Raw genomic sequence first — 27,912 nt, forward strand, 5'->3', positions numbered from 1 at the left:
TGCTGCTGCTGCTGGAGGAGGAGGATCACATTGGAGTAGCGAGGGCATCAACTAGGAATGAGCTTCTTCCCCTATTTGTTCAGAGACAAAGATTTAAAAGTTTGACCTCTCTGGGGGATGTGTATTCCTCATCTAGTCATTCACCAAGTGGGTGTCTATTATGCGTTAGTCCCTGAAGGTCAACATTAAAGAATGCAAATTGCCCTGCCCTCATGAAGTTTTCAGTCTAGCGAAGGAGCTGGATATTCAGCAAAAAATAACAAAGTTCAATACACAAAGCACCCCTTGCTGGAGCCAAGGCTCAGCCTTTCGCCGCTAGCTACCTGGGCACGCGTGCCCGAGGCTGTGCCATCCCCTCCGCTGATTGGCTGGACGAACTGGCTCCCAGGCTTCAGCCAATGAAGCAGCGGCAGTGAGCGGCCGTTGGCGGAGGTAAAACCGCCATGCTGCTGGGCGATGGCTGGGGCCGCTGGCCGTATCCAAGGCCGCGCCTTGCGGTGCTTTCCGCTTGCCTTGCCCGTGGGCGATGTGAGTATTTCTGAGGTTAGAAATAAGACCCTTTTTCCACAGTTAGGCGTCTTCCCCACCCCAGACCACCCCCACCCATGGAGGGGAGAGTCGGGAGTAGTAATAATAGCTAATATTTATCAAGCCTTCGCCGGAGGCCAGTCGCCACATCGCATAACCTCTGACTGCTGAATCATTGAATGGTGCAGTGGGTACTTACCCACAACTTCAGAGAATGTGGAGGCTGCCAAAGTCATGTGGGAGTAAATGCAGGAGGTTGCATTCTAATCCAGTGGCTCTTATAACCTTGATTCCTCTCCACGCTCTGCTTTGGAAAGCAGATTGCTTCTTAGCAGGTGTCTCACGTTGAGCTGGTATCTACAGCTAGAGACAGGAAACCTTAGCATCCTGATGCTTATTAAAAATTTTTAAAGATTTTATTTATTTATTTATTTATTTGTTTGTTTGTTTGTTTGACAGAGATCACAAGTAGGCAGAGAGGTAGGCAGAGAGAGAGGGAAGCAGGCTCCCCGCTGAGCAGAGAGCCTGATGCCGGGCTCAATCCCAGAACTCTGGGATCATGACCTGAGCCGAAGGCAGAGGCTTAACCCACTGAATCACCCAGGTGCCTCCGGGTTGTTTGTTTTTTAAATAGAGAAAGCAACACATGGTAAAAAGCATTTATGAGAAGGATAAGCACCAAATTCAGGACAGCTGCTGTCTTTAGGGATGGTCATACAGGGGGCTTCAATCAAATCTTTTTTTTTTAAAGATTTTATTTATTTATTTGACAGACAGAGATCACAAGCAGGCAGGCAGGCAGGCAGAGAGAGGAGGGAAAGCAGGCTTCCTCCCAAGCAGAGAGCCCGACGTGGGGCTCGATCCCAGGATCCCGGGATCATGGCCTGAGCTGAAGGCAGAGGCTCAACCCACTGAGCCACCCAGGCGCCGCCTTCAATCAAATCTTAATTGTTGGGCGCCTGGGTGGCTCAGTGGTTTAAGCTGCTGCCTTCGGCTCAGGTCATGATCTCAGGGTCCTGGGATCGAGTCCCGCATCGGGCTCTCTGCTCGGCAGGGAGCCTGCTTCCCTCTCACTCTCTCTGCCTGCCTCTCTGCCTACTTATGATCTCTCTCTGTCAAATAAATAAAATCTTTAAAAAAAAAAAAAAGATTCTCTCCCTCTGTCCCCACTCCTGCCCCCGCTCACACTCTCTTTAAAAAAAAAAAAAAAAAAAAATCTTAATTGTTTTCTTTCTTAAGCCCTAAGGTGGGAACCTAGATGTTCATTGTATTATTCCCTTTCTTGTTTGTCTAAAATACAAATTTATTTTTTTAAGATTTTATTTATTTGAGACAGAGAGAGAGAGAGAGTGCACGAGTGGGGGAAGAAGCAGAGGGAGAGGGAGAAGCAGACTCCTGGATGAGCAGGGAGCTCCCAGGACTCTGGGATCATGACCTGAGCTGAAGGCAGACACTTAACTGAATGAGCCACCCAGGCACCCCTGAAATACAATTTTAAAAGGAAAACATGCACATGGAAACTAAATTTCAGAGGATGAAGTGTACACAACGAAAAGGAAGTCTTCTCCCACCCCACATTTCTAGATCCCTCGCAAGAAGCAACTACTGTTAACAGATTTGTGTGTTTCTCATACATTTTCTATAGTGTCTGCAAGCACATGAGAGTTTTCTTTTTCACAAGTGGATCCTATTGTATATAGTCCTGCACCTTGGATGATTTCTTTTTTAACCTAAAAATCCTTAACCTACATTAGTCCAGTGATCAATATAATTTTGTTGGCAAAATATTCCTAGGATTGCTTCTGAATAGGATGAGATGTATGTCGTGGCTTCCCTGGCTGTGTGTTTGCCTTTTTCTTTTTGCATATCCTCCCCTGTAGGTTCCAAAAAATCTTCACCAAATTAACCCCCGCCAGGGTACAAGAGAAAAAGAATCATGGCAAATAGAGTATCGCTTGGAACTGTCTTACCCTTTCCTGAACATTCTTACACTCTACAGGTAAAATTCCAGATAGAGCCCACGACTGCTTGAAATTAATTCACTGGAGTAGAACAGCGGCAAACAGAAGTGGGGATTCATTTTCTCAGCTGCAGGAAAATATCCAGCTTCTTTCTAGTTAAGTAACAAGGGGAAGGGACCTTGTTTATTTCCAGTTAAGGGAAAGCGAGTGTCACATTTAATCCTTATTTTACCTCTTCTAAAAGCCCAAGGTATTTTTTCCTTTTAAAAAAATTCTCCCAACCACGCAACCAGCGCTGGGATTCCAACCCAGGCACAGGTAACTCCAAAAGTCATGACAGATGGGGAAGAGTTCCCTGGAATGAACTCATTTGCTCACTAAGCGGCTTTGCATGGCCCTTTGCCTCTATCTACTACCAATCTTCATCCCTGGCTCTTGTCAATCCCCGCAGGAATTGTGTCCTTCAGACTCAAACCTCCTTGCTTTTTCTTCTTTCCGATCCTTCACCTGGAACACATTTCCCTAGCACCACGCTTGAGTATTTTTGAAGGTGAAATTCCTCTAAGTGGTATTGCCACACAGTCTACGGGACAAATTTTTAACCAAATGGTGTTTGACATGGCTGATTGCCAATCCTTGGGCACTGAAAATGACCAACCTGAAGAGAAAAAGATGTTCCAATACGCTTTTGGTGGCTACTTACCTGTAATGGTTCTGTGTTTTGACATATTCAATATATATGAGCTTCTATGCCGGCGTGCTGAGTGGGAATGTGGTTTTGCTCGGGCGGTGGAGAGCCAGTTGGCAGCCAGCATTTCCGGGCGTTAGAAAAGAGCGTGAGCTAACCAAGGGTTAGGTTGGGGGCTCTGAAAGCGGTGGAAGTTACAGCTGGAAGTGGGCGAGGCGGCTGGGTGGGCGCAGAGTCTGACGTCACGGCGGCGCGCCACTTCCGCTTCTCAGTGGCTGAGCGAAAGACTTCTCCCTTGGTGGGGTTGGAGCTGGGCTTGCTGCGACCCCGGAGAGTCCGCGATCGCGCCGCCCCAGCCAGCGAGTCTGTCTCACCAGCGCCTGGGACCATGGCCACCGACTCGTGGGCCCTGGCAGTGGACGAACAGGAGGCGGCGGCGGAGTCGGTGAGTTGACTTCAGCCGTAAAAGGATCAGGGGGTCAGTTTGGGCCGGGGATCATCCCTGGATAAGACACTCACTACTTTGGTCAGGACGGGTACGGGGTGCGTGTGAGGATGGAGGATGGAGCCTGGACTCTGAGTGGCTTTGTTTATCCATCCGCCCCTGGGTTACATGAGAGCAGGTGAGTACTCCCATGGATAAAGAGCCCAGCCGCCTGTCTTCCTGGAATCAAGACTTATCGTAGATTGCACTCTCCCCACTTGGAGTATAATCACCTTTGTGTCATTCTCCACCTCTGGATTCTGAGCTTTCTGGGCTCTGTGACCGCGGCTTACTCTTCTTTGTGTACTTCTTTGCTTGCTTAGTGATGATGAATGATCGACTCTGTGGGCCCGGTAGTCAGTAACTCCTCTTCTCACCTTAACTTTGTTCCGGGGCTCACACACAGCAATCAAGATACGACTTAAACATGACTATGTAGAATTAATTCCTTCTACTTCAACACTCTAAGTTCTGATAATGATTTGAACCTATTTCTGTTAGTCCTTGTATCTGTGAATTTCTTGAGAACAAGGACTTGGTCTTATTATATAACTGATAGTAGATTATATGCACATAATTCAAAGAGCCAAATAGTTTTAGAATTTTTAAAAGATTTTATTTATTTGACAGACGGGGCGGGGTTGGGGAGGAGAGAGAACAAGCAGAGCGAGCTGCAGAGAGAGGGAGAAGTAGGCTCTCACGGAGCTAGAGAGCCTGACAGAGGGCTTGTTTTCAGGACCCTGGGATCCTGGCCCCAGTGGAAGGCAGAGGCTCAACCCCCTGAGCCACCCAGGCATCCCAAGTCACAGTTTTTTTTTTTTAATTTATTTATTTGACAGACAGAGATCACAAGTAGGCAGAGAGGCAGGCAGAGAGAGAAGGAAGCAGGCTCCCTGCTGAGCAGAGAGCCCAATGTGGGGCTCGATCCCAGGAACCTGAGCCGAAGGCAGAAGCTTTAACCCACTGAGCCACCCAGGCGCCCCCCAAGTCACAGTTTTAAAAACTGGTTCCACCACCACCATTTTTTTCCTCCTCAGAGACAACTAATAGTTCTGTAGAAGGTAATTTACATAATTGACCTTCTTGTTCTCCAAATAGCATGTTATGCTAGTTTTTGAACCTTCAGTTTAGCCTATTTACTGATTTTGATTCTTTCCTCCATACTTTTACCACCCATGCACACCGCCCCACTCCCTATCTTTTCATTATATTGTAATTTCAGTTAGATCAGTATTTCATGTTTACATTACTAGTAACTTATGAATACTTTTACTTTCCTATAAAACTTTGTTTTCCCCTGGAATTTGTAATTGTCTTGCATTTTTGCTTCATGTTTTTTGTACTTATCACCAACTCAACCCCAAGCTCTTTGCTGATTGTTTAGTTTATCTCAGGATGTTCAAACACATTAGGTATTAATTTGGAGCACCTAGGTGGCTCAGTCAGTTAAACCTATGACTCTTGATTTCAGCTCAGGTCATGAGCTTGGGGTGGTGAGATCGATCCCCTCGTGGGGATCTGCGCTCAGTGTGTAGTCTGCTTAAAATTCTCTTTCTCTCCCCATCTGCTTCCCCCCCCCCACCCCTCTCACTCACTCTCTTTCTAAAATAAATAATAAAATCTTGCATTAAAAAAAAAAGTATTCTATTAATTCTGTTTCCCCCAGGTCTTTCAGCCTGTTTCACATTGGACTAGTTCTCCCTGTGCTTAGAGCAGAACTCATTTCAGGGACTGGAGGGACCAGGCCAGATTTCCCTTCACCTTCATTCTGGGGATTCACTTTTCTCTTGTGTTGGATCCCCTCTCTTCAGCTTTATTGATTTGGTGAAACCATCCATCGGCTTTCTGGAGGTGTATCAGAAGTGTTGTTGTTGTTGTTTTGTTTTGTATAAGATACTGTTGCATTTCTGGAAATGCCTTATCTTGCCCTGTCACTTGGATAGTATTATAGCTGGCTGTAGAGCTGTAGGTTGGAAATGAATTTCCTAATAATTTTGAAAGGCATTGTTTCGTTGCCTTTTAGACTTATTGGTTACTGAGATGTCTGAGACCATTCTGATTCCTGATGTGACCTGTTTTTCCCTTTGGAAACTTGAACAATCTTCTGTTTCCAGTATACAGAACATTCCTGATAACTGGTATGGGTCTGTTTTCATCCATTTTGCTGGACACTGGGTATATCCTTTTTTTTTTTTTTTTAAGATTTTACCTTTAAGTAATCTCTACACCCAGTGTGGGGCTTGAACGCACACTCCCAAGATCAAGAGTCGCATGCTCTTCCAACTGAGCCAGCCTGGTGCCCTTGGGTGGGTCCTTTCAATCTGGAAAATTCTTATCCTTCAGTTATGAGAAATTTTCTTAAAAATTTTCATTTTTTATTTCTCCCCCTTTGTTTTTTCTTTGCTTTTTCAAGAATTCTTACTAGTTGACTGTTGGATATCTCAGAGTGGCCCAATTGTTAAGTCAAGTTTGTTGAGGTAAAATTTACATATATTAAAACTCATCTTGTAAAAAAAAAATAATAATAAAATAATAAAACTCACCTTGTTCTGTGAATTTTGACAAAGGCATTCAGTTGTGTAACCATCACCGCAATCAAGATACGAAACATTGCCACCACTGCCCAAAGTTCCCTCAAACTTTCACATTCACTCCCTTCTCCCCACCCTTCTCTGGCAACTGATGATTTGTTTTCTGTCTCTTGAGATTTGTCTATTCTGGATATTTTATATAAGTTGAATCATACCATATGTGGTCTGTTGTGTCTGGCTGCTTTCACTTAGCATAATGTTTTCAAAGTTCATCCATGTTGCAGTAGATGTCATTCCTTTTCTTGCCAAATAATACTCCATTGTCTAGATATATCACATTTTATTTCTCTGCTTATCAGTGTCCATTGATGAGCACTTCGATTGTTTCTACTTTTTGGTTATTATGAATAACGTTGCCGTGATTATTCATGTACAAGTTTTTGTATGGACCTTTATTTTCAAATCTCTTGGGTATACACCCACAAGTGGCATTGCTGGATTATGCAACTCTATGTTTAACTTTTGAAGAACTGTCAGACTTTTCCAAAGTGGCTGCACCACTGTATCACCCTTAAAATAATTACTTTCTATGAGATTAGTATTATCTATGGCAGGCACTACTGTGTAGAGGTTAAAACCTTAGCGTTTATAGCCAGACAGTTTAGGATTTGTATTGTAGGTCCATGGTTTACTAGTTCTATGACTTTGGGAAAATTGTTCAATCTTTATGTGCCTTGGTTTCCACATCTGTACAATGGAGATAATCATAATACCTACCTCATTGAGTTATGGACATGCCTGTTGTATGTGCTATGTAAGTAATAGCAGTTGTTGTTATTATGTTATTGTTATTGTTATTGTTATTGTTATTATGTTATTGTTATTATGTATCACAGTTCCAATGCAGGAATCTTTTTTTTTTTTTTAAGATTTTATTTATTTTTTTATTTTTTATTTTTATTTATTTATTTATTTATTTTTATTTATTTTATTTATTTATTTATTTATTTTTATTTATTTTTTTATTTTATTTATTTTATTTATTTGAGTGAGTGATAGCAAGAGAGGAAGGGGGAGAGGGGGAGAAGCAGGCTCCCTGATGTGCAGGGAGCCCAACATGGGGCTGGATCCCAGGACTCTGGGATCGTGACCTGAGCCAAAGGCAGATGCTTAACTAACTGAGCCATTCAGGTGCCCTGCAGGAATCTTTTAAATTATTTGTCCATATTGCATGGATTAGATAGTTGAACCTGGATAAGACTTGTGAATCTACTTAACCATGCACAGGTAAATTAGATCACAATATTCCAAAACTGAGCAAATGAGTAAAGACGCCTCTATTACCCTCTGCCTCATGGAACTCTCACTGAGGACATTGCGTGACATAGGTAACACTGACGTGTGTAGTGCGTAGTTACTGAATTTTAAATATTAAGCTTCATTCCTTATTATTGTAGGTAAGAAAATACTAGATTCTATTTATATTTATTTCCTCATCCCCCAGTGGCTCCTGTCGTTGTTCCCCTCTGTTCCATTGGGAGATCTCTTTTTAGAGGAGGGCAGACAGAGAAGAAAACTGATGAGTATGACTCTATGTCCTCTGCTTCACCATTTTGGCAGAGATAATCCCTGTTCTCTATAGTTCATTATTAAATCTTTTATGTCTCAAGAATGCGTTCTCAAGTAGCTTTTGAATAAAATGCAGTGTGTAACTGTAGAGTTTTCAATTATTTTAACATCTTAAAAACTAAAATATTAAAGGCATTGAAAATGTGGGTATTACAGGGGCGCCTGGGTGACTCAGTGGGTTGAAGCCTCTGCCTTTGGCTCAGGTCGTGATCCCAGGGTTCTGGGATCGAGCCCCACATCCGGCTTTCTGCTCAGCAGGGAGCCTGCTTCCCTTCCTCTCTCTCTGCCTGCCTCTCTGCCTAATTGTGATCTCTGTCAAATAAATAAATAAAATCTATAAAAAATAATTTAAAAAGAGAAAATGTGGGTATTACAAAGTGGATGTTTTTGCTTTTTTGCCTTTCGGTTAATTTCAAAATGGTTTCTGACGAAGTTGCAAAAGAAACCGGTTTCTCCTTTTTGGTCCAAGTAAACAGAGCAAAGAAGGTATCTAACTGTACTTTCAATAGAAGTTTCAGCGTTCAGTTCACTGACACTCCACTGGGTAATACAGATGTCACTGTCTCTGCTTTACAGGCTTTAAGGTCCTTATAGCCAAGGGAGGAGTTTGTTTTTAGATTCACTGGACCCTCTTCAGAATCCTGATACGTTGTAATCAAAACATCTACTGGTTTCATTTACATTGTTGCTACCAACTTTACTACATATTGCATTTAGTTACTTTAACTGTTACTATATTTACTGTTAACTTCAGTTTGAACAATGTATCAATAAAACAATGGTTTGTCCTTTTTATCATTACAATTTTTTGTAATAGGTGTTTGTAACTCATTTATATTTCATTAACTCATTTATACCTCAGCTCTGTCATTTGCTTTAGCTAGCAATTTTCACCCTAGGAGTGAGTACTATTAAGTTTACTGTTGCAAGTATTGCCAGTAAGTCAGGCAGTCTTTTTGTCTAGACTCGTTCTGTCTCTCTGTCCCTGCCCTGCAATCTCTCTCCCTCTCCCTCTCCATAGATGTGGATACTAAAAACAGGGTTTGTCAGGTCAGCAGGATATGGAGAAGTGCTTTAGAGAAGATTAAAATATATTGAACACCTGCTGTTTATCAGGCACTGTGCTGGCCCCTTCATATTCATTATCTGTTAGTGTGTTTGCTATCATTTGGAATTAAAGCAGGATTTTTACTGTTTTCTGATATCTTTTTTTTTTTAAGATTTTATTTATTTATTTAACAGACAGAGATCACAAGCAGGCAGAGAGGTGGGAAGGGAAGCAGACTCCCTACTGAGCAGAGAGCCCAATGAGGGGCTTGATCCCAGGACCCTGGGATCATGACCTGAGCTGAAGGCAGAGGCTTTAACCCACTGAGCCACCCAGGTGCCCCAATGATTTCCTTTTTTGCCAATTTCCTTTCTTGTCAGTCTCTCCAGTATGTTCCCTCCTACTTCTCCCTCCCCTAACACCAAAGCAGAGACACCAGAAACTCCCTTTTCAGTTAGCAACAAAAGAAGTGTAGTTCCTCCAACCCTAATTAACCACCTATTAAAACAGACATTTGTTTCATTCCTCTCTTGCCTTTCCCGGACTTAGAGGAAAGACAGAATGAACCTGAAAACATAAACAACCAGTGTAGGTGGTGCTTTAAGAAATAGCCATTTTCATTGTTACCCATCACTAGATGAGGTCCTAAACCCCACTTAATATTTTATGATTAGAGCACCTGCTTTGCGCTACATCCAAAGATCAATTAAATAAAAATATTCCTGTCTTTAAGGTATTTTCTGCCCCCCCCCCAGCATTTATGAGGTAGAAGTGACAAATAAAAGGATATTTTCATTCTAATAGAGGAGATAAGTCCATCACGATATGCCTAACTTATGGTGTTTGATCAAAGTCCTAATAATTCTTTGAAATGTCTCTTTGCTCTGTCCCTTCCTTTGTATTCCCACTGCAGCTAGGTATTTTGATTACACAGTGTGCCACGATGCCCCAGACTGCTCTCAGTTTAAAATATTAGACTTCCACCACAAGGCAAAAATCAAGGCAACCCGGATATGAGGGTGCCTATCTGCACGTTGTGGTCCTGCAGCTCAAACCTGCCGTGCCAGGGAGCAGACTCCCACCTTGAAGTTGTCTGTGTGAAGTGTGACTGCATTTTCCAGTACCTTTTAAATTTTCCTATCGTTTGGAATATGAGAGAATGACAAATGGTATTCTACTGAGAGAGTCTTTGTAATCAGGGCATTAAGCAAACTCATAAACTATAATTTTCTCTAGGGACTGTAATTAGGAAGTGTGGATTTTGAGTCATTTTGTGTAACCAGTTTTTTTTCTACTGCTGTGTTTATGGGAAATTTTGTTTATTCTCATTCAAACATTTAGTCGACAAAAGGAGCCCAGCAGAGCAACTTAATGAATAGATCTTGAGAGTGGCTCATTTCTCCCCTGCTTCACTGGGGAGGCTCTGTTGATACAAAATCTTTTAAGTGATTTTCCTGACACTGTCCCCCCTCCCCCCATATTCTCCATTTAGTTGAGCAACTTGCATCTTAAGGAAGAGAAAATCAAACCAGATGCCAATGGTGAGTAAAAGCTAGTTTGAAAACAAATGTGATTTCCTTTAGTATTTCTGCTTTGACATAACTGTCTGGAAAACAACTGTATATGTACAAGCAGGGGGCTGGCAGATACTGGCAGTCATTTGATTTGGGAACTAAACTGGATTGTTTTGCTTTGTCTTGTGCTTAAAATAAGCATGAGGATGCCTAACTGACTTACTTATTACCAAACTTACTGCTGACCATGAGAATATACAAAGTATGAACAACCTGAAAGTTAACCTATTGTCATTCTGAAATCATATCTACCCAAATCCAAGATTTCCATTAAATTTTCATTGATGTACATATCATGGGGGGGGGGGTCCTCATTCCAAATTCATCTACAATCTTTTTCTGTAATTTTTTCATACCTACAATGTTGTTTGAATATACATTTCTGTTAAACAATTTATATACATAGAATCTTAATGGCATTATAGTGTTCACATACTGATGAAATACAGTTTGCAGATACTCCTCTGTTGAGCATCAAGGTGGTTTGTGATCATTGCCTGCTGTGATCATCTTTCTATAACATTTCAGAAATACTGATGCTATGAGGGAATGTCCCATTAGTGTTTGATGTACCGTGAGAGGACTCGGAATGGGAAAGAACTGAAATATAAGCAACAGTGTTTCATACCTTTGTTTATTTAAGAACAATAAAATGGTTTTATCTGTGGCTTGGTTTCCTCATTTATTTTTCTGCTCCCAGGCCTTTTACATTTCTAGTATCTCATAGAATTTGAATTGTCTCCGCTATTGGGTATAGTATGTGATATTGAATGACGGCCACTTTGTGTCTGATAAAGGTGCTGTTGTCAAGACCAATGCTAATGCAGAGAAGGCAGATGAAGAAGAGAAAGGTAACAGCCTAGAGCTATACCCATGAGATTCCACCATCTTAAGACAATAGATTGTTACGAGGTTCATTTTTAGACCCAACTTGGCTTGACTTTAAAGGGAGTCATATTGCTAACACTCAACACGGTTGCTGGTGAAGGAATTCTCAGTGGTTCCATTTTAGAGAAATTTTACTTTGAACAACTGATGGACTTCAGCAGCAGCAGCAGGAAATAAGCCCTGAATGATGATCTTTTACAGGACATTATAAAAGAAATGTTAAGTTGAATCCCCACTGTCTACTAAAGTTAATGCTATTTGAACACATTAAAAGTGGATAACAATATACAAACAGCTTATATGATATCAAGATACAAACTTTGCTAATTTCTGGGTTTTTTTTTTTTCTTTCATTATTGAGATGTGCTGGCCAAGCTAATAATTTTCAATTTTCTATTGAGCACAAAGGAGGGAGTCAGTACTTGGAAGAGGAAGTCAGTACATAGGAAGAATAGATAACCTCCAAAGAGGAGGGCTTGGAAGAGAGTCCTGGAGAGGAATATGAGGCCCAAATGTATGATACCAGTATTAAAACCTTTTTCTTTAATAAAGCAATTTTAATTCTATTTATAAATCAAAACTATGATATATCCTGAATTATAAGTCCTAGCATAAATACATGCAAATGCTTAAAATGCCAATGAAAAGTGAATTCAGATGAGCTCATGGTGGATTTCATGGCCTTTTAAAATTCTTTGCTCTCAAAAAAAAAAAAAAAAAAAATTCTTTCCTCTCTTTTTCCTGACAGAGGACAGAGCTGCCCAGTCCTTACTCAACAAGCTGATCCGAAGCAACCTGGTGGATAACACAAACCAGGTGGAAGTCCTGCAGCGGGACCCGAACTCCCCGCTCTACTCTGTGAAGTCCTTTGAGGAGCTTCGGCTGTGAGTGTTTACTTTCTGACTCTCCCCTTGGTGTTAGATACAGACTAACACTGTTAGTCCATACACACAACACACACACATTTTTTTTCATAACAGAAGAACATTTTTAGCTAATACAAGTTTATTTTTTTACTTCATTTATTTATTGGTATAAAAGGTGATTTTATTAAAGGCGGAGCACAGGATCCATGGGCAGAAAGAGCTGCTGCCAGCCAGTACAAATTTAATCAAATAATTTAGCTGCTTTGGCCTATTAAGTAAAATTTCTAGGTAATGTGAATTGTACAATTATTTTATTGTAAATAAACTGTGTGTAACAATAGTAAGAAAGAGAAAAAAAAATCCCTCGGATATTTGGCTTCTTTCCTCAACCAAAGAGATGGTGACTTTCATCTTTAACTGCTTTCCCAGGAAACCACAGCTTCTCCAGGGAGTCTATGCCATGGGCTTCAACCGTCCATCCAAGATACAAGAGAACGCACTGCCTTTGATGCTCGCTGAGCCGTATGTGTCCTGATAGAACTCTATCCCATTTTTAAGTTTCCGTTTTTTAAAATTTCTATTATTTTAAAAAATCTATACTAGTAACACATGTTTATTTTAGAAAAGTTAGAAAACAATTAAAAAATAAGAAAAATTGTTTGCAATCTTCCCCAACCTATTATACTAACATTTAGAGATTTCTAGACTTTTTAAAAATAAACTCACATATTTATACCTTTTTAAAAAAACAGAACCATATAAAATCTTACATGCTTTTTTAAAAACTTAATGAGATGATCATCCTATGTTGGTAAATAAACATTTATCATTCATACACCCCTTGCTTTCATTAGATGGATAGATAGAATTTATTGTGTCAGAAACAGTAAGCAAAAACCAAACAGGGTTCTGGGAGATCAGAATAGGGTAATTACCAAGGTTGTTTTGTAGTGCAGTGCTTTTCATACTTTCATAGGCACATGAATCTCCTAGGAATTTATTAAAATGCAGATCCTCATTTCAGTCCATCTGAGGTTCACTATTTTCTAGAAGCTTCTAGTGACGCTGATGCTACTAGTTTCAGACCACATTTTGAGCAACAAGATTCAAGAGCATGTGGAGCTTTTTATAAAAACTGATCCCTACATTATATATGATTATGGAAAGTTGTACTGCATCTGATCCTGAATCCTGAAACTCCTTTCATAGAGTCTAAAAATAGAAACTTTAGGTCTGTATTAAAGTTTTCTTTGTTCTGTGTCAAAATAGTGACTTTTTTCACTTGATCTTAGCCAGAAGCCTGAGAAGCAATTAGTGACTCTTTTCATGATGAATAATGTCTTTTTTTTTTTTTTTTTTAAGATTTTATTTATTTGACAGAGAGACATCACAAGTAGGCAGAGAGGCAGGCAGAGAGAGGAGAGAGCCCGATGCGGGACTCGATACCAGGACCCTCAGATCATGACCCGAGCCGAAGGCAGAGGCTTAACCCCCTGAACCACCCAGGCGCCCCGAATAATGTCTTTTTTTTTCTTTTGTAAAGATTTTATTTATTTATTTGTCAGAGAGAGAGGAGCGAGAGCTAGCACAGGCAGACAGAGTGGCAGGCAGAGGCAGAGGGAGAAGCAGGCTCCCTGCCAAGCAAGGAGCCCTATGTGGGACTCGATCACGCCGGGATCATGACCTGAGCCGAAGACAGCTGCTTAGCCAACTGAGCCACCCAGGCACCCCAATAATGTCTCTTTTTAACTTGACATTTTGAACGTCTATGAAAGCATTGAGATTGATAAAAAACGAATGACCAGGGGCCCCTGGGTGGCTCATTGGGTTAAAGCCTCTGCCTTAAGCTCAGGTCATGATCTCAGGGTCCTGGGATCGAGCCCTACATCGGGCTCTCTGCTCAGCAGGGAGCCTGCTTCCCTTCCTCTCTGTCTCTGCCTGCCTCTCTGCCTACTTGTGACCTCTGTCTGTCAAGTAAATAAATAAAAATCTTAAAGAACAAACAAACAAAAAACGAATGACCAGTATGAAACAAATACTCCATTTATGCATCTCTAAGTACGTTCAATTTTTAAATCATCAATGTTAGAAGAGACCTGAGAGAATTATCTAGTACCTTTCTTCATTAACAAATATGTATTGAGTGCAGGTGTGTAACAGATACTATTCTAGGCACTTGGTTACATTAGAAAACAAAACAGACCAAAATTCCTGTCTTTAAGGAGCGTGGTCTGGAGTATAGATCATTTATTTTTATTAAAAATAAATAAGATATATAGTGTATAGTTTGTTAGATAAGTTATAAATGTAATTAATGCCACTGAATTGTACACTTAAAAGCTGTATTTTAAAAAGGTGATAAATACTGGGGGATCTGGGTGGTTCAGTCAGTTAAGCTTCTGCCTTTAGCTCAGGTCATGATCCCAGGGTCCAGAGATCAAGCCCCACATCAGGGGCGCCCCCAGCTTGTGCTCTCTCTCTGTGGGTCAAATGAATAAATAAAATCCTTTTTTTTTAGGGCGCCTGGGTGGCTCAGTGGGTTAAGCCGCTGCCTTCGGCTCAGGTCATGGTCTCAGGGTCCTGGGATCGAGCCCCGCATCGGGCTCTCTGCTCTGCAGGGAGCCTGCTTCCTCCTCTCTCTCTGCCTGCCTCTCTGCCTACCTGTGATCTCTCTCTCTGTGTGTCAAATAAATAAATAAAATCTTAAAAAAAAAAAAAATCCTTTTTTTTTAAAAAGGTGATAAAAAAAATGATAAATAAGAAAAAGAAACCATAATAAGGGAGATCAGGAATACCAAGGGAACTGACTGCAGTTTTCCCCCAACATTATATTATGAAAATTGTCAAAAAAACAAAGTTGAAAGGATTTTTTTTTTAGAGAGAGAGAGCACACTAGTGGGGTGTGGAGGAGCAGAGGGAGAGGGAGAGGGAGAATCTTAGCAGGCTCCATGCCCAGCACAGAGCCCCACAAAGGGCTAGATTTCATGACCCTGAGATCATGACCTGAGCCAAAATCAAGAGCTGGACAGTTAACTGAGCTATCCAGGTGCCCTAAACTTGAAAGGATTTTATAGTGTACACCCATATATCCCCCACCTAGATGCAGTCACTAACATTTTACTAAACTTTATCACATATCTATCTACCAATACATAATTTTTAAGGCATTTCAAAATAGGCTAAAATTTTAATCAAGTGCTTAGGGTATGATCTCATCAAGTGGGTGATATGTGAGCAAAGCCTTGAAGGAGAGGAGAGAGGTGACATGTCATCTGGGGACAGCTGTCCCAGCAGAGTACAGAAACCCTGGGATGGGGCATGGCTGGCTGGCTTTTGGGGCAGCCCCAGGGCTTCTGTAGTATGATGAGTAGGAGCACATGGTAGGAGCTGAAAGCAGAGAAGCACTGGGGAGCCAGATCAGGTTGGACCTGGGGCAGCCCCAAGGCTTCTGTAGTACGATGAGTAAGGGAGCCCATGAAAACAGAGAACCCCTGGGGAGCCAGATCAGGTTGGACCTTGTAATGCAGAAGGATTTGCACTTCTACTCTGAATGAAATGGGGAGTGACTGGAAGGCTTTTGAGCAGAGCAGTGACATGAGCTGACTCCCATTTTAAAAGAATCACTGGCTGCCCTGTCAAGAATAAGAGATAGGGAGTGCTTTAAATTCCACTCGTCCTCTCTTGTGGTGCTTGGTGTTTGTGGGACTAGCGTGTGTAAACTACTGAGCAATCAAAGCCTCCTTCCATAAACTCATTTATTCTTCACTGTTACTAACTAAAAGGATACTTGAGACTTAAGCCGCTAAACAATTTGTTTTCTTGTGCAGCCCACAGAACTTAATTGCCCAGTCTCAGTCTGGTACTGGTAAAACAGCTGCCTTTGTGTTGGCCATGCTCAGCCAAGTAGAACCTGCAAACAGATACCCCCAGGTAAGGGCCTGGTGAATTTGGATTTTCTGTTGATGTGCAGCTAGAAATTACATGTGATGGACTGAAAGCCAAAATGCCTATGACTTTTTTTTTTTTTTAAACTTTATTATTATTTTTTTAAATCTTTTTTTTTTTCTTTTATTTATTTGACAGAGAGAGAGATCACAAGTAGGCAGAGAGGTAGGCAGAGAGAGAGGAGGAAGCAGGCTCCCTGCGGAGCAGAGAGCCCGATGCAGGGCTCCATCCCAGGACCCTGAGATCATGACCTGAGCCGAAGGCAGCGGCTTAATCCACTGAGCCACCCAGGCGCCCCATGCCTATGACTTTTTACATAAACCAGAACCCTTGTCGTGCACAAACAATATGGTTGACCTTCTGGTAGCAACATGCATCCTGTTCCCTTTCCACGGTTTGCCAGTTCTGAGATACTGCTTGGCCCATTTACTTTCAGGAAAAACCTCTTCTATCTACAGCTATCATCCTCTGGAAAGTTCTGAGAACTTCCTGAGTACGTGAAAAGGAAGCTAATCTCCACCTGGGATTTCAGATCCTTGTTCACATGTGGGTTTTGTATTCCTGTGGCCAATAGCTATTTTCAAGTGTATTTACCCAACCAGAGTTCTAACCCTATGACTTTGCAGCTTAAAGAATCAAATGGCATGCACTTTAATGTTCTTCCTCAGCCTCAGCTGGAGGAGCAAGTCCTGATGGTGACTCCCCACTGCCCTTGAGATCTCACTCTGCACTCTCTCCCTGCCAGTGTCTGTGCCTCTCCCCAACTTACGAGCTCGCCCTCCAAACAGGAAAAGTGATTGAACAGATGGGCAAATTTTACCCTCAACTGAAGCTAGCTTATGCTGTCCGAGGCAATAAATGTGAGTATGAATATGTGATCCTAATTCATTAAGCTAACAACTTCTGTTTTTTTTTTTAAGATTTTATTTATTTATTTGACAGAGAGAGACACAGTGAGAGAGGGAACACAAGCATGGGGACTGGGAGAGGGAGAAGCAGGCTTCCCGCCGAGCAGGGAGCCCGATAAGGGCCTCAATCCCAGGACTCTGGAATCATGACCTGACCCGAAGGCAGACGCTTAACGACTGAGCCACCCAGGCACCCATAACTTCTGTTTCTAAAAATTTCAAAACACACACAGTAGTTGAAATAATAAAAATTAACATTTCACTTAGATTTGAAAACTTAATATTTTGCTAAATTTGCTTTCTGTGTGCATGTTCTGGGGAACCATTTGAAAGTAAATTGTAGACATTATACTATTTACTCCTAAATACTACACCTGGCTGGCTCAGTCAGGAAAGCATGCAACTCTTGACTTTAGGGTTTTGAGTCTCCACCCAGATTGGGTGTAGAGATTACTTAGAAATAAAATCTTGGGGCATCTGGATAGCTACCAGTCAGTTAAGCATATGACTCTTGATTCAGCTCAGGTCTTGATCTCAAGGTTGTGAGTTCAAGTCCCACATTGGGCTCCACAAAGGGAGTGGGGCCCAAACAATTTTTTTTAAAAGATTTTATTTATTTATTGTACAGACAGAGATCACAAATAGGCAGAGAGGCAGGCAGAGAGAGGAGAGGAAGCCGGCTCCCTGCTGAGCAGAGAGCCCAATGCGGGGATCAATCACAGGATCCTGGGATCATGACCTGAGCCGAAGGCAGAGGCTTTAACCCACTGAGCCACCCAGGCGCCCCTACTTAAACAATTTTTTAAAAATCTTTTTTTTTCTTCTTAAGATTCCATTCATTTATTTGTCAGAGAGACTGAGCATGAGCAGGGGGAGTGGCAGGCAGAGGGACAATGAGGCTCCCTGCAGAGCAAGGAGCCTCATGGGGGACTTGATTCCGGGACCCTGGGATCATGACCTGAGCTGAGGGCAGATGCTTAACCCACTGAGCCACTGAGGTGTCCCTTAAGGAAATCTTAAAAAAAATTTTTTTTTAAATACTTTAGCATGCATCTCACAATAAGGACATTCTTCAGCATATCCACAAAATCCTATCACAACCAAGAAAATTAGTGGGTTCTCTAATAACTAGTACCTAGTCTATTTTTATTTTTCCCTAATAGTCCCAAAAGTCCCATGGTCTTTATGGCTGTTTTGGTTTTGAACCAAGATCAAATTGGTGTGAATGCACTGCATTTGGTGTCGTCGCTCTTAAATTTCTTTAAGTCAAGAGTAGGACCTCCACCTTCTCCTCCCTGCTACTTCTGGCTTTTTGAATGGGCCAGATCAGTTGCTTATAAAGTACTGCACATTCTGGTTTTAATTGCCTAATTTCTTTTTAATATCATTAGAAGAACAAAAATGTTCTCGAATATTCATGACAATTAACTGGCATTTAATTTTTTTTAAAAATTTATTTATTTGACAGATAGAGATTACAAGTAGGCAAGTAGGCAGAGAGGCAGGCAGAAAGAGAGAGAGGAGGAAGCAGGCTCCCAGCCAAGCAGAGAGCCCGATGCGGGGCTCGATCCCAGGACCCTGGGATCATGACCTGAGCCAAAGGCAGAGGCTTTAACCCACTGAGCCACCCAGGCGCCCCGGCATTTAATTTTTTTTTTTAAAGATTTTATTTATTTATTTGACAGACAGAGATCACAAGTAAGCAGAGAAACAGGCAGAGAAAGAGGAGGAAGCAGGCTCCCTGCTGAGCAGAGAGCCCGATGCGGGGCTCGATTCCAGGACCCCGGGATCATGACCCGAGCCGAAGGCAGAGACTTTAACCCACTGAGCCACCCAGGCGCCCCTGGCATTTTTTAAATTGAATTATAATTAACAGTGTTTTATTAGTTTCAGCTGTGTAATATAATGATAGATCAAGTCTCTATTTTTCTCAGTTCTCATCAAAATAAGTGTAATAAATGTAAAGGATAGGGGCACCTGGGTGGCTCAGTGGGTTAAAGCCTCTGCCTTCAGCTCAGGTCATGATCTCAGGGTCCTGGGATTGAGCCCCGCACTGGGATCCCTACTCAGTGGGAAGCCTGCTTCCCCCTCTCTCTCTGCCTGCTTCTGCCTACTTGCGATTTCTCTGTCAAATAAATAAATAAAATCTTTAAAAAAAAAAATGTAAAGGATAATCCCCCTCATCTATTTCACTCAACCCCCACATACTCCTCTATGGCAAATCTGTTCTCTGTATTTAAGAGTCTGTTTTTGTTTGGAGCTTATGTTTATTATTCTTTCTTTATTCATCTTCGTACTTTTGTTTTGCAACAAATTAACAATATTTAAGTAACACAAAAACTGTTGAAAGTTTGGCTGTGAATCTTTAACATGTGTAACTATGACTCACAAATCCACTCAGCGTACAATACCAACTAATACCAACTTGAAGTTGCTTCTAAAAAGTAATATAATTATAAAACTTAGTAGAAGGTGAACATACATTTATTATGTAAATTGGTTGCAAACTGGGTTAAAGTTAGAATGCCAGAGTCTGAATAACTTTTGTGTGAGGCAGTAATTAGTTTAAGTAAGAAGAAGCATTTATTAGCTTTGAATTACTCAACATTCACATTTGGGCAAAATTTTGGCAGTGATTAAGAGGGAGATTGTGTATGTCAGGTCAGGGTTGTAATTAAAGGACTTAAATTCAATATATAAGTGCCATCTAATTCAAAACGAAGAGGCAAATCTGTTTCAAACCACACAAAGTCAAGAATGTGCCATGGTCCGCGAGGCCTTGTTCGGGGAAGCACTTTACCTAAGAGAGGCAGTTTCTGCTTCTTTGAGAAAGCAAAGCCATTCATGATGAATCCTATTTTCTGACCTGGGCAAGGGTATGTAAAGGCAACTGGCTTGTTTGATGTGGGTGCCAGGATAGCTGAGGGGCAAAGTGCACCGGAGAGCGGTGAAAGTCTGCTTGTGAGAAGAGCAACCCTGGGCTGGGGGAATGATGCTGACAGAGAAGAAATAAAGATAACAACAGATCCTCCTTGAAAGAGAACTGGATGGCCACAGAGAACGGACAAGAACACTACTGAAGAGGCTTTCATCTTTTCACTGTTTCTATCCTATGTCTTTTCAGCATTATTAAATACTATGGTGATATTATAACTTTCCTTAAGATATTAGTGCAAACATCAAAAGAGATGGCATTAAACTACAGTGTAGCTTTAGATTTTATCAGAGAGGAAAGCTGGCTTTACCATGGAAAATACCCACAGAAAACATCTTGTCTCCACAGTGGAAAGAGGTCAGAAGATCAGTGAGCACATTGTCATTGGCACCCCTGGGACTGTTCTGGACTGGTGCGCCAAGCTCAAGTTCATTGACCCCAAGAAGATCAAAGTGTTTGTTCTGGATGAGGCCGATGTGATGATAGCTACTCAGGGCCACCAAGATCAGAGCATCCGCATCCAGAGGTAGGAACTCTTGAGTCAAGAGGAACTTCTCAGCCTCCCGATCTGCAGATCTTCTCCTTTTACTTCAAACACCTCTTCTTGCTCCTGTCAGGTTCTTTATCTGGTACCTCCAGAAGCATTTGTTTGATGGGCCACTTCCTCATCAGCACTGACCTGGGGTTGAGGAAGGAGACTTAGGGAATCTAACCCCAGTCCCATTCCTGCCCCGTGGCTGCTCTCACCTCTTCCCCGCTGTTCTCCTCCCCCTTTTGCTGTTTTCCTGGGCACGTAGCCCATGCAAGCCCCGGACCGCTGTCTTCTGTTTGTTCCAGAAAAGACTCGGGATCATGCCCCATACCTGGGTCTTCCCTTGCAGGATGCTGCCCAGGAACTGCCAGATGCTGCTTTTCTCTGCCACCTTCGAAGACTCTGTCTGGAAGTTTGCCCAGAAAGTGGTCCCAGACCCAAACATTATCAAGTTGAAGCGCGAGGAGGAGACACTGGACACCATCAAGCAGTATTACGTGCTGTGCAATAACAGAGATGAGAAGTTCCAGGCCTTGTGTAACCTGTATGGGGCCATCACCATCGCTCAGGCCATGATCTTCTGCCATGTGAGTAGCAGTGGCGGCGGCAGGCCTGGCGGGTGTGCCTGCCCCTCTTGTCAGCCAGCGCCACCTCAGGGCTGAGGCGGGCCAGCTGCCCTGTGTGGCCCGAAAGGAAACGATGAATCACCTCCACCTGCCCAAGGGAGTATTCTCAGACTTAACGAGTTAACGAGGGAAAGACTATGAAGATTTGACCCTTCTTTGGTCCCACTTCTTAGAGATAACTTGGAAAAAAGTCCAAATAACATCCAGTGAAATAATTGTATAAAACACTAAGAATATAGACTGTTGGGGGATGAAGACTTTTGGCTCACACCACACTCTTCCTAGCGGAATATTGAGATGATTTAAGTTATTCATCTAAAAAAAATGACAGGGCTAGAAATATTTTTGAAATTGATAAGACTATCCTGATGACTGAACTCAGCAGGTCTTCATGGACTTTTAATGGCAACAAGCCACTTTTTTGCTGCTATCTTTCTTTTTTCTTTAACAAGTATCTTCATTTAAAACAATTCTGTTCTCTCCAGACCCGCAAAACAGCGAGCTGGCTGGCAGCAGAGCTCTCCAAAGAAGGCCACCAGGTGGCGCTGCTGAGTGGCGAAATGATGGTGGAGCAGAGGGCTGCGGTGATCGAGCGCTTCCGAGAGGGCAAAGAGAAGGTGCTGGTGACCACCAACGTGTGTGCCCGCGGTGAGCAGAGAATGTGTCTGTCCGCCAGGCCCCGGGTAGCCAGGGAGTCCTGTACGGGGCGCCCCGCCGGTTTGGGGGAGTCCACGTGGGCTGGCTTCTCTCTTGGAGAGACTGGGTTCCCCCAGCACGTGAGAACTGTCACAGAAGCCAGAGGCGCCGATGTGCTGGAAGGACGTGGACCAGCAGCTCACTGGCCCAGGACGGTGTGTGCTCTCTTTGGGGCCCCCACGGAGGTTTCGGCTGCGTTTTCTGGTACTTGTGTCTAGCAGAGGCTTCCTGAGGTCATACTTTTGTCAGCACTTGCCCAAGTTCTGTCTTTCCCTCTGGGTTCTGCTGCATGCCCCCGGTCCCCGAAGCCCAGAGCTGGCCTGCCCGACTCTTCCTTCCACCCGAAGCTGGTGTGTGTCGGCCTCACTTGCTTGGCAGTGATTTTCGGCTCCCGTCCTGACTCCTCTCCACCTGCCTTTCATGCAGGTATTGATGTCGAACAGGTTTCTGTCGTCATCAACTTTGACCTCCCCGTGGACAAGGACGGGAACCCGGACAACGAGACCTACCTGCACCGGATCGGGCGCACGGGCCGCTTTGGCAAGAGGGGCCTGGCAGTGAACATGGTTGACAGCAAGCACAGCATGAACATCCTCAACAGAATCCAGGAGCACTTTAGTGAGTGCCTGGGAGTGGCCCCCAGGGAGCGGGGAAGGGTCGGTTCTCCCGTGGCCCCGAGAGAGGCCCGTGTCCTTGTCACACAGTCCCCTTCTGTTCTACAACATGGAAGTTCTCAAAGAGCACACCTGGCAAGTTTTCAGGGTCAGGGATGCAAAGGACAGTGCCCTCCTGGCCAGGCCGAGGGACCTAGGGCTCTCTCTGTCCCTCACTTGGGCACCGGGAGTCTTTGGGGTCAAGTGCAAGACTGCTGTGGCTAGAGGTATGGTCCTGTTCCTAGGCCGGGCAGAACGCTGTGTTTCCTCTCTCCCTGCCGTGCTGTCTCTTTCCTAGGTGTGTGTCTCCATGGTAGACCCGCCCTGATTTCTCTCCGAATTCTCATTTTCCTCCCCAGATAAGAAAATAGAAAGACTGGACACGGATGATTTGGACGAGATTGAGAAAATAGCCAACTGAGACGCTCCACCAGTCACCAGTGCCCACCCCGGCACTCCGCCTGCATGGGAGACCAGTGCTTTCACGGCACAGGCCCCGACGGTCACCACAAAGACAAAGGCAGAGGAGAAGAAACTACCTACCTCATTTTAAATTACGTTTGGACTCGACAAAAATTGTGCAAATGATGGGGGAAGGTAGAAAAAAATTGTTTACACAACTTCTGAAGATTAGGCGTGAATACAGAGAAATTCACTTTTTGGAAATTCCGTCTTTTTTTTGGCCACCTTTTCCCCCATCTAGATGCTGTGGCTAATCACTGCTCAAGATCCTTGTGGCAGCCTCTGTCTATTCTCTGGCCAGGAGTGTTCAGAACAGCCTCCAGCAGAACAGAGGTGAAGAGGGACATAGAGACCCAAGTAGGCCAGATACGTCAGCCAGCCATCATGTTTGTTGTATGGCATGAGGCCTGTGAGCTGGTGCTCTGGATTTGGGGTGGCAGAGCTCATCTGAATGTTGTCATCTCCCTCTGTCCTGATGCCCACACCAGGAAGGGATGTGCTTAGCATGGACCAAAGTGCCACCCTGAGACTTTCGGTGAATGCAGATTTGTGCCGCAGGACCACGACCTCCTGGTTCTCATCAGCAGGTGCACATTGCTGTTTGCGGTGCACATTGATTACTGGTGGGTCCCCTGCGTGTGCTTGAGCAAGGCCTGTGCACAAGTCATCCTGGAGAGTTAGTGGTGGCCTGAGCTTGCCGCACATCCTGGGCTCACAGGCACTTGCAGCATCTTTTTTATAATCTCTGTTGTCACCCTGACCCCTTAGGAGCCCCAAGCAAATAAAAGGCGATCTAAGGTTTGGATCTCCAGTGAAAATTACAGCTTCCGGTCGCTTGTGGCTGGCTTCAAGGCAGCTCCACAAGTGGTCAGCAGTAGTCACAAATACTTGCTTTGTCTCCAGATCCCAGAAGGCAAGATTTGTCAGAGCCGGGGTATTATTTCAGTTATTTGCTGTCTTGGTTGTGAAGTGATTCCAAACAGCTTGTGTTCACAGTTCTTGGAATACAAAGAGTGCAATAAGGGACTAGAAGGACTGTGGCCATTCACCTGTGCAAGGCTGGAGTAACTGCCAAGGAAATGGCTCCCTCCTTACTGGGCATCTTTGTGCAGAATAGTCCGAGCAGATACTAGTGATGGACGCTTTCTCATACCTGGCCTAGGCTGATGGTACCCACAGAATGACACAGCAAGGATGAGATGAAACAAACCCCAGCCACAAGGAGTCCTCTCCAGTTTTGACCTTGATACAGAATGGCTACTTCGTCTAGGCCCAGGCCTGGAAGAGGAATTTTCTATGATGAGAACTGTTCCAATCCCAGATTCTCCTTGTGAGTGTTTCCATGTTTTAGGGCCAGATCTGTTTCCTGGGAAGGGAAGGTGCCAATACCAGCCTCCAGGTGGTTTCCTTAACCTGACATTACAGATACTGCAGACAGACCAAAAGACTGCCAATCCGCCACCCCAGTGGGCATTTGACTGTTGAGTGTTCTCCGATTCTGGCCAACTTCTGACCCACCTTGGGAATCTCTTTAAGAAGAGAAGTTTTTGTCTCTCACCCCCTGCAGTGCTGTGGACCAACCCTAAAATAACTAAATCAAAGGCAATAATTAAAGGAGTACGGACTCCTCACAAAGCTGCAGGGTGACCCCCATTTCCCCACTTCTCACAACATGTGTAACCTGCCTACTGCATAGCCCTAAATCTAAGCAGGAAAAGGGGAAGGGATAGGCTCAGACTTCTCAATACTAGGAGTAAATAGATATCTGGTAGAAGTCTAGATCAACAGGTTTGTATCTGCGGGCTTGGACTCTTAAGAATTCACTAGATGGGTTTCATGGAGTCTATGAAGTATGTGCCATATCTTGAATTTAGATGCATTTTCCTGGGGCGAGACTCCCAAAGGAGTGTCTTTTAAAAAGGTAAGATTCACTGTTATGCTGGCTGTGCAGCGTCACCCCCGTGTCATTGCAGTCCATATTTCGTCACAATCCATATTTATCCTGCTAGAGCTTGGCTCCCAGGGTTCAGTGGTCCACAGCTGCCTCTATGTGCTGTTTTGAGATATCACTGATGTACTGAAAATGCACTGAGCCCTTGGTAAGCTTCAGTCCCCAGAGTTTCTTTTATTCTTTTTAGTACGTTCTCATGTGTGGAATGATAAACTGTCCTAGAACAGAGAAACTCACTTGGAAAAAGAGATTTTTGGTCCAATGGAAGATTCTGGATATGTTCATCCATAAACAATGGATTTTTTATTGGATTTTCTGGAGTGTCATGGAATGGCTGTGTGCGTAAGAACTGGTCAATTGCTGATGTATTTCTTATTGATGTTAAATGAATTTAATTATGAAGTGTGCATGTTACGAGGATACCATTAATGAGTATAAAAAGTATGTTTTGGGTTGCTGGAATTAGTGATCATGCTTAAGTCGAGACACTTAAGATTCCATAGGCTAGTCATTACCTGATCCCACTACTCCATGTCAGAATTACCATTGCTCCAGCATGAACAGTTCCAATGTCTCTATAGGCCAAGGACCCCTCTCGGTTGCCAGAGTGCTCCTCACATTCCTTTTTTCCTGCTGGTAAACCCAGAGAACACTGGCTACCTAATCAGAAAGAAGGTAGATGCCAATAAAGACAAAGTCCTTACATTCTATTTTTCTAGTCCTAAGAAAGAAATACAAAGAGGCCTTGGAAGCAGGTCTTCTCCCTTGGTTTCATCTTGTTTATTATTTAGCATGAAGGCAGTTTCATTCAGTGTCAGTGGTACTCAGAAATTAAGGATTTCTGAGGCTAGAGCTTCCATAAAGGAGTGGAGTTTGCTTCTGAGAGAAAAGTGACAAGGAGAGTGCTGTAGGCAGTGGGAAGTAATATTACAACTAAAATAGCTTCCCCAGGATAAACCTAGCATACTGGAAGGGCAGTGAGGAGAGCAGCTTTGCCATGTGGACAGAGAAAAGTCTTGTTAGGTACAAAACGAAAACTTGATTGAACAGTGTATGGATTTATTAGTGAACAGTCAGAGACTGTTAAATCACATAAAGGGAGTGATGAAATTAGTGGGTTTTTTGGGGGGGGGAGGGTCTAGCAGAGGTTGGTAGGATATATTGGAGCTGGGAAAGGCAGGCATCTGAGAAAACAGTTTGAAGATGATTGTGTAGTCCCATCACACAGCAAGTGCCAAGGTTGTACTGAAAGCACAAAAGTGGAAGACTAGACGGTTATCACAGGCAAAATGATGGGCTTTTATACCTACTTGTTATTCCAAAAAGGATTTGTGGAAAGATCCACTGTGCAAAATAATTCTCGGGAGAAGCCCAAAGGGAAGGTTTGGAAAGAACAGATGCATCAGGGTTGAGTCTCATACACAGCATGTATGATTTCAGGCCTGACACCTCTACAAGCAGGGACTTGGCCCCTCATCTTGTAGATTTCAGGGGTCTTCAGGTTTTTCTTGGTCCTAGACACAAATGTCAGGTTCTTAGGAACTCTGCAGTTTTACCTGACTTGACTTTTTCTGCTCGAGAATAATTATTCTTTATCCTGTTGATTGAATCAGATTGCAGCATCTTCTAAAAATGACACAATGGAGGTGAGGGAACTAGAGGGGCTGATGCTAGGAGGCTCCAGGACCCTGCTTTCCCAGTCCTGAATCTGGGACAGGGTTTTCCCAGAATAACTCAAACACCTTGTTGGAAGTCAGGCCAGGTGGAGATCTTTTTGGAGGGTATCTGTCATACTCATACCTAATGCCCTCTTGTTCTCCAGCCCCTGTTGCTAGATGCTTCTGCCTTGACTTAGAAACCATTCTGGTGTGAGTATTCATCTGAGCAAGGGGCTCCATAGTAATTCCAGTTTTAAGATGGGGGATGGGGTAGGTGGAGGAAAATACTGGATGTGGTCTGAGATAGGTCATGGTTTGGTGTCAGCGGCTCCGGTGAGATCATCCTCACTTCCACTTCAGCCGTCTCTCAGGCAGGGTGGCAGATCTTCTGACCCTGCAGGTCTGCAGCCCAGGGCTCTAGTCGGCTCCCTGGCCGGGGGAGGCAGGGGGAGGGGTTTATTATTTTTTTTTATTTTTTTTTAAAGATTTTATTTATTTATTTGACAGAGAGAGATCACAAGTAGGCAGAGAGGCAGGCAGAGAGAGTGAGAGGGAAGCAGGCTCCCTGCCAGGCAGAGAGAGTGAGAGGGAAGCAGGCTCCCTGCCAGGCAGAGAGAGTGAGAGGGAAGCAGGCTCCCTGCCGAGCAGAGAGCCTGATGCGGGACTCGATCCCAGGACCCTGAGATCATGACCTGAGCCGAAGGCAGCGGCTTAAACCACTGAGCCACCCGGGCGCCCCGGGGGAGGGGTTTAAATGGAACTCTACTACAAGTACCAGTACACATTTCTAGGTTCTTAACAACTGTTCTATCTTTATCCACATACTTCCACCATTTTTGGAATTCTCCCATTGGAGGAAAGCCAAGTAGTCTCAGGTTAGCTTATCCCTGAGAGCACACATCCCCATGCTTAGACTTGAAAGAACATGAGACAGCCCTGGTCGGGTGTGTGGTCAAATGTGCTAGGTGTGGTTCTCTGGTCTGTATTCCTCTCACACCAACAGCTTCTGAATTTACACGAGAAATGTCCTGATAAATTAATGCCAGTTGAATCCAGGTTTAACAACAGCACAGGTCCCAGTGTTTGGCACTGGTTTAATTTCTAAAACAAGGTTATGTTAGAGGGACAAATATTGTTCTATTCATCTGATTTCGTATTTAATGCCCATGGAAGAAACAACTTCAGAAACAGCTGCAGTACTCTAGCCTCCTGGTTCATTAGTCCTTTCCTTTTTTTTTAGATAGGCTCCACATCCAACATGGAGTCCAATTCAGGGCTTGAACTCACAACCCTGAGCTGACACCAAGAGTCAGACGCTTAACTAAGCCACCCAGGTGCCCCTCATCAGT

The 27,912-nt window shown here is 43.5% G+C and overlaps 2 protein-coding genes across 4 annotated transcripts in view; one reads left to right on the forward strand and one right to left on the reverse strand.

Annotated features, from left to right (window-relative positions):
• The window catches only part of AARS1 (alanyl-tRNA synthetase 1), a 28,241-nt gene extending 24,928 nt beyond the window's left edge, over window positions 1-3,313 (reverse strand). Inside the window, exons 1-2 of the mRNA XM_045989096.1 lie at window positions 3,193-3,313; window positions 728-891 (exon numbers count right to left, since the gene is read on the reverse strand). The gene's annotated coding sequence lies outside the window, so the exon portion shown is untranslated. The remainder of the gene's footprint in view (window positions 1-727; window positions 892-3,192) is intronic.
• A 133-nt stretch (window positions 3,314-3,446) lies between these two features.
• Window positions 3,447-23,158, forward strand: DDX19B (DEAD-box helicase 19B). Of its 3 annotated transcripts, XM_045989100.1 has the most exons (12): window positions 3,447-3,622; window positions 10,362-10,410; window positions 11,241-11,294; window positions 12,080-12,215; window positions 12,627-12,719; window positions 16,025-16,127; window positions 16,888-17,002; window positions 20,334-20,511; window positions 20,867-21,104; window positions 21,629-21,791; window positions 22,266-22,457; window positions 22,852-23,158. In XM_045989100.1, exons 1-12 carry the CDS (start codon window positions 3,566-3,568, stop codon window positions 22,911-22,913), a joined length of 1,440 nt encoding a protein of 479 aa, XP_045845056.1. In that variant the 5' UTR covers window positions 3,447-3,565; the 3' UTR covers window positions 22,914-23,158. The 3 variants fall into 3 exon arrangements, with proteins under 3 accessions (XP_045845056.1, XP_045845057.1, XP_045845058.1); XM_045989101.1 differs by lacking the exon at window positions 10,362-10,410 and having other exon boundaries at window positions 3,463-3,622; XM_045989102.1 differs by lacking the exons at window positions 10,362-10,410; window positions 11,241-11,294 and having other exon boundaries at window positions 3,463-3,622.
• The last annotated feature ends 4,754 nt before the right edge of the window (window positions 23,159-27,912 follow it).

Source organism: Meles meles, chromosome 19, assembly GCF_922984935.1.
Source record: "Meles meles chromosome 19, mMelMel3.1 paternal haplotype, whole genome shotgun sequence".
Classification (NCBI taxonomy): domain Eukaryota; kingdom Metazoa; phylum Chordata; class Mammalia; order Carnivora; family Mustelidae; genus Meles; species Meles meles.

What these genes read in the sequence shown, in the direction of transcription:
- DDX19B (XM_045989100.1), top strand. Translation starts at nt 3,566, where the DNA reads ATGGCCACCGACTCGTGGGCCCTGGCAGTGGACGAACAGGAGGCGGCG. An exon ending in CCTTTGATGCTCGCTGAGCC is followed by an intron (nt 12,720 to 16,024) that starts GTATGTGTCCTG and finishes TTTCTTGTGCAG; the next exon opens with CCCACAGAACTTAATTGCCC. An exon ending in TGCTGTCCGAGGCAATAAAT is followed by an intron (nt 17,003 to 20,333) that starts GTGAGTATGAAT and finishes TTGTCTCCACAG; the next exon opens with TGGAAAGAGGTCAGAAGATC.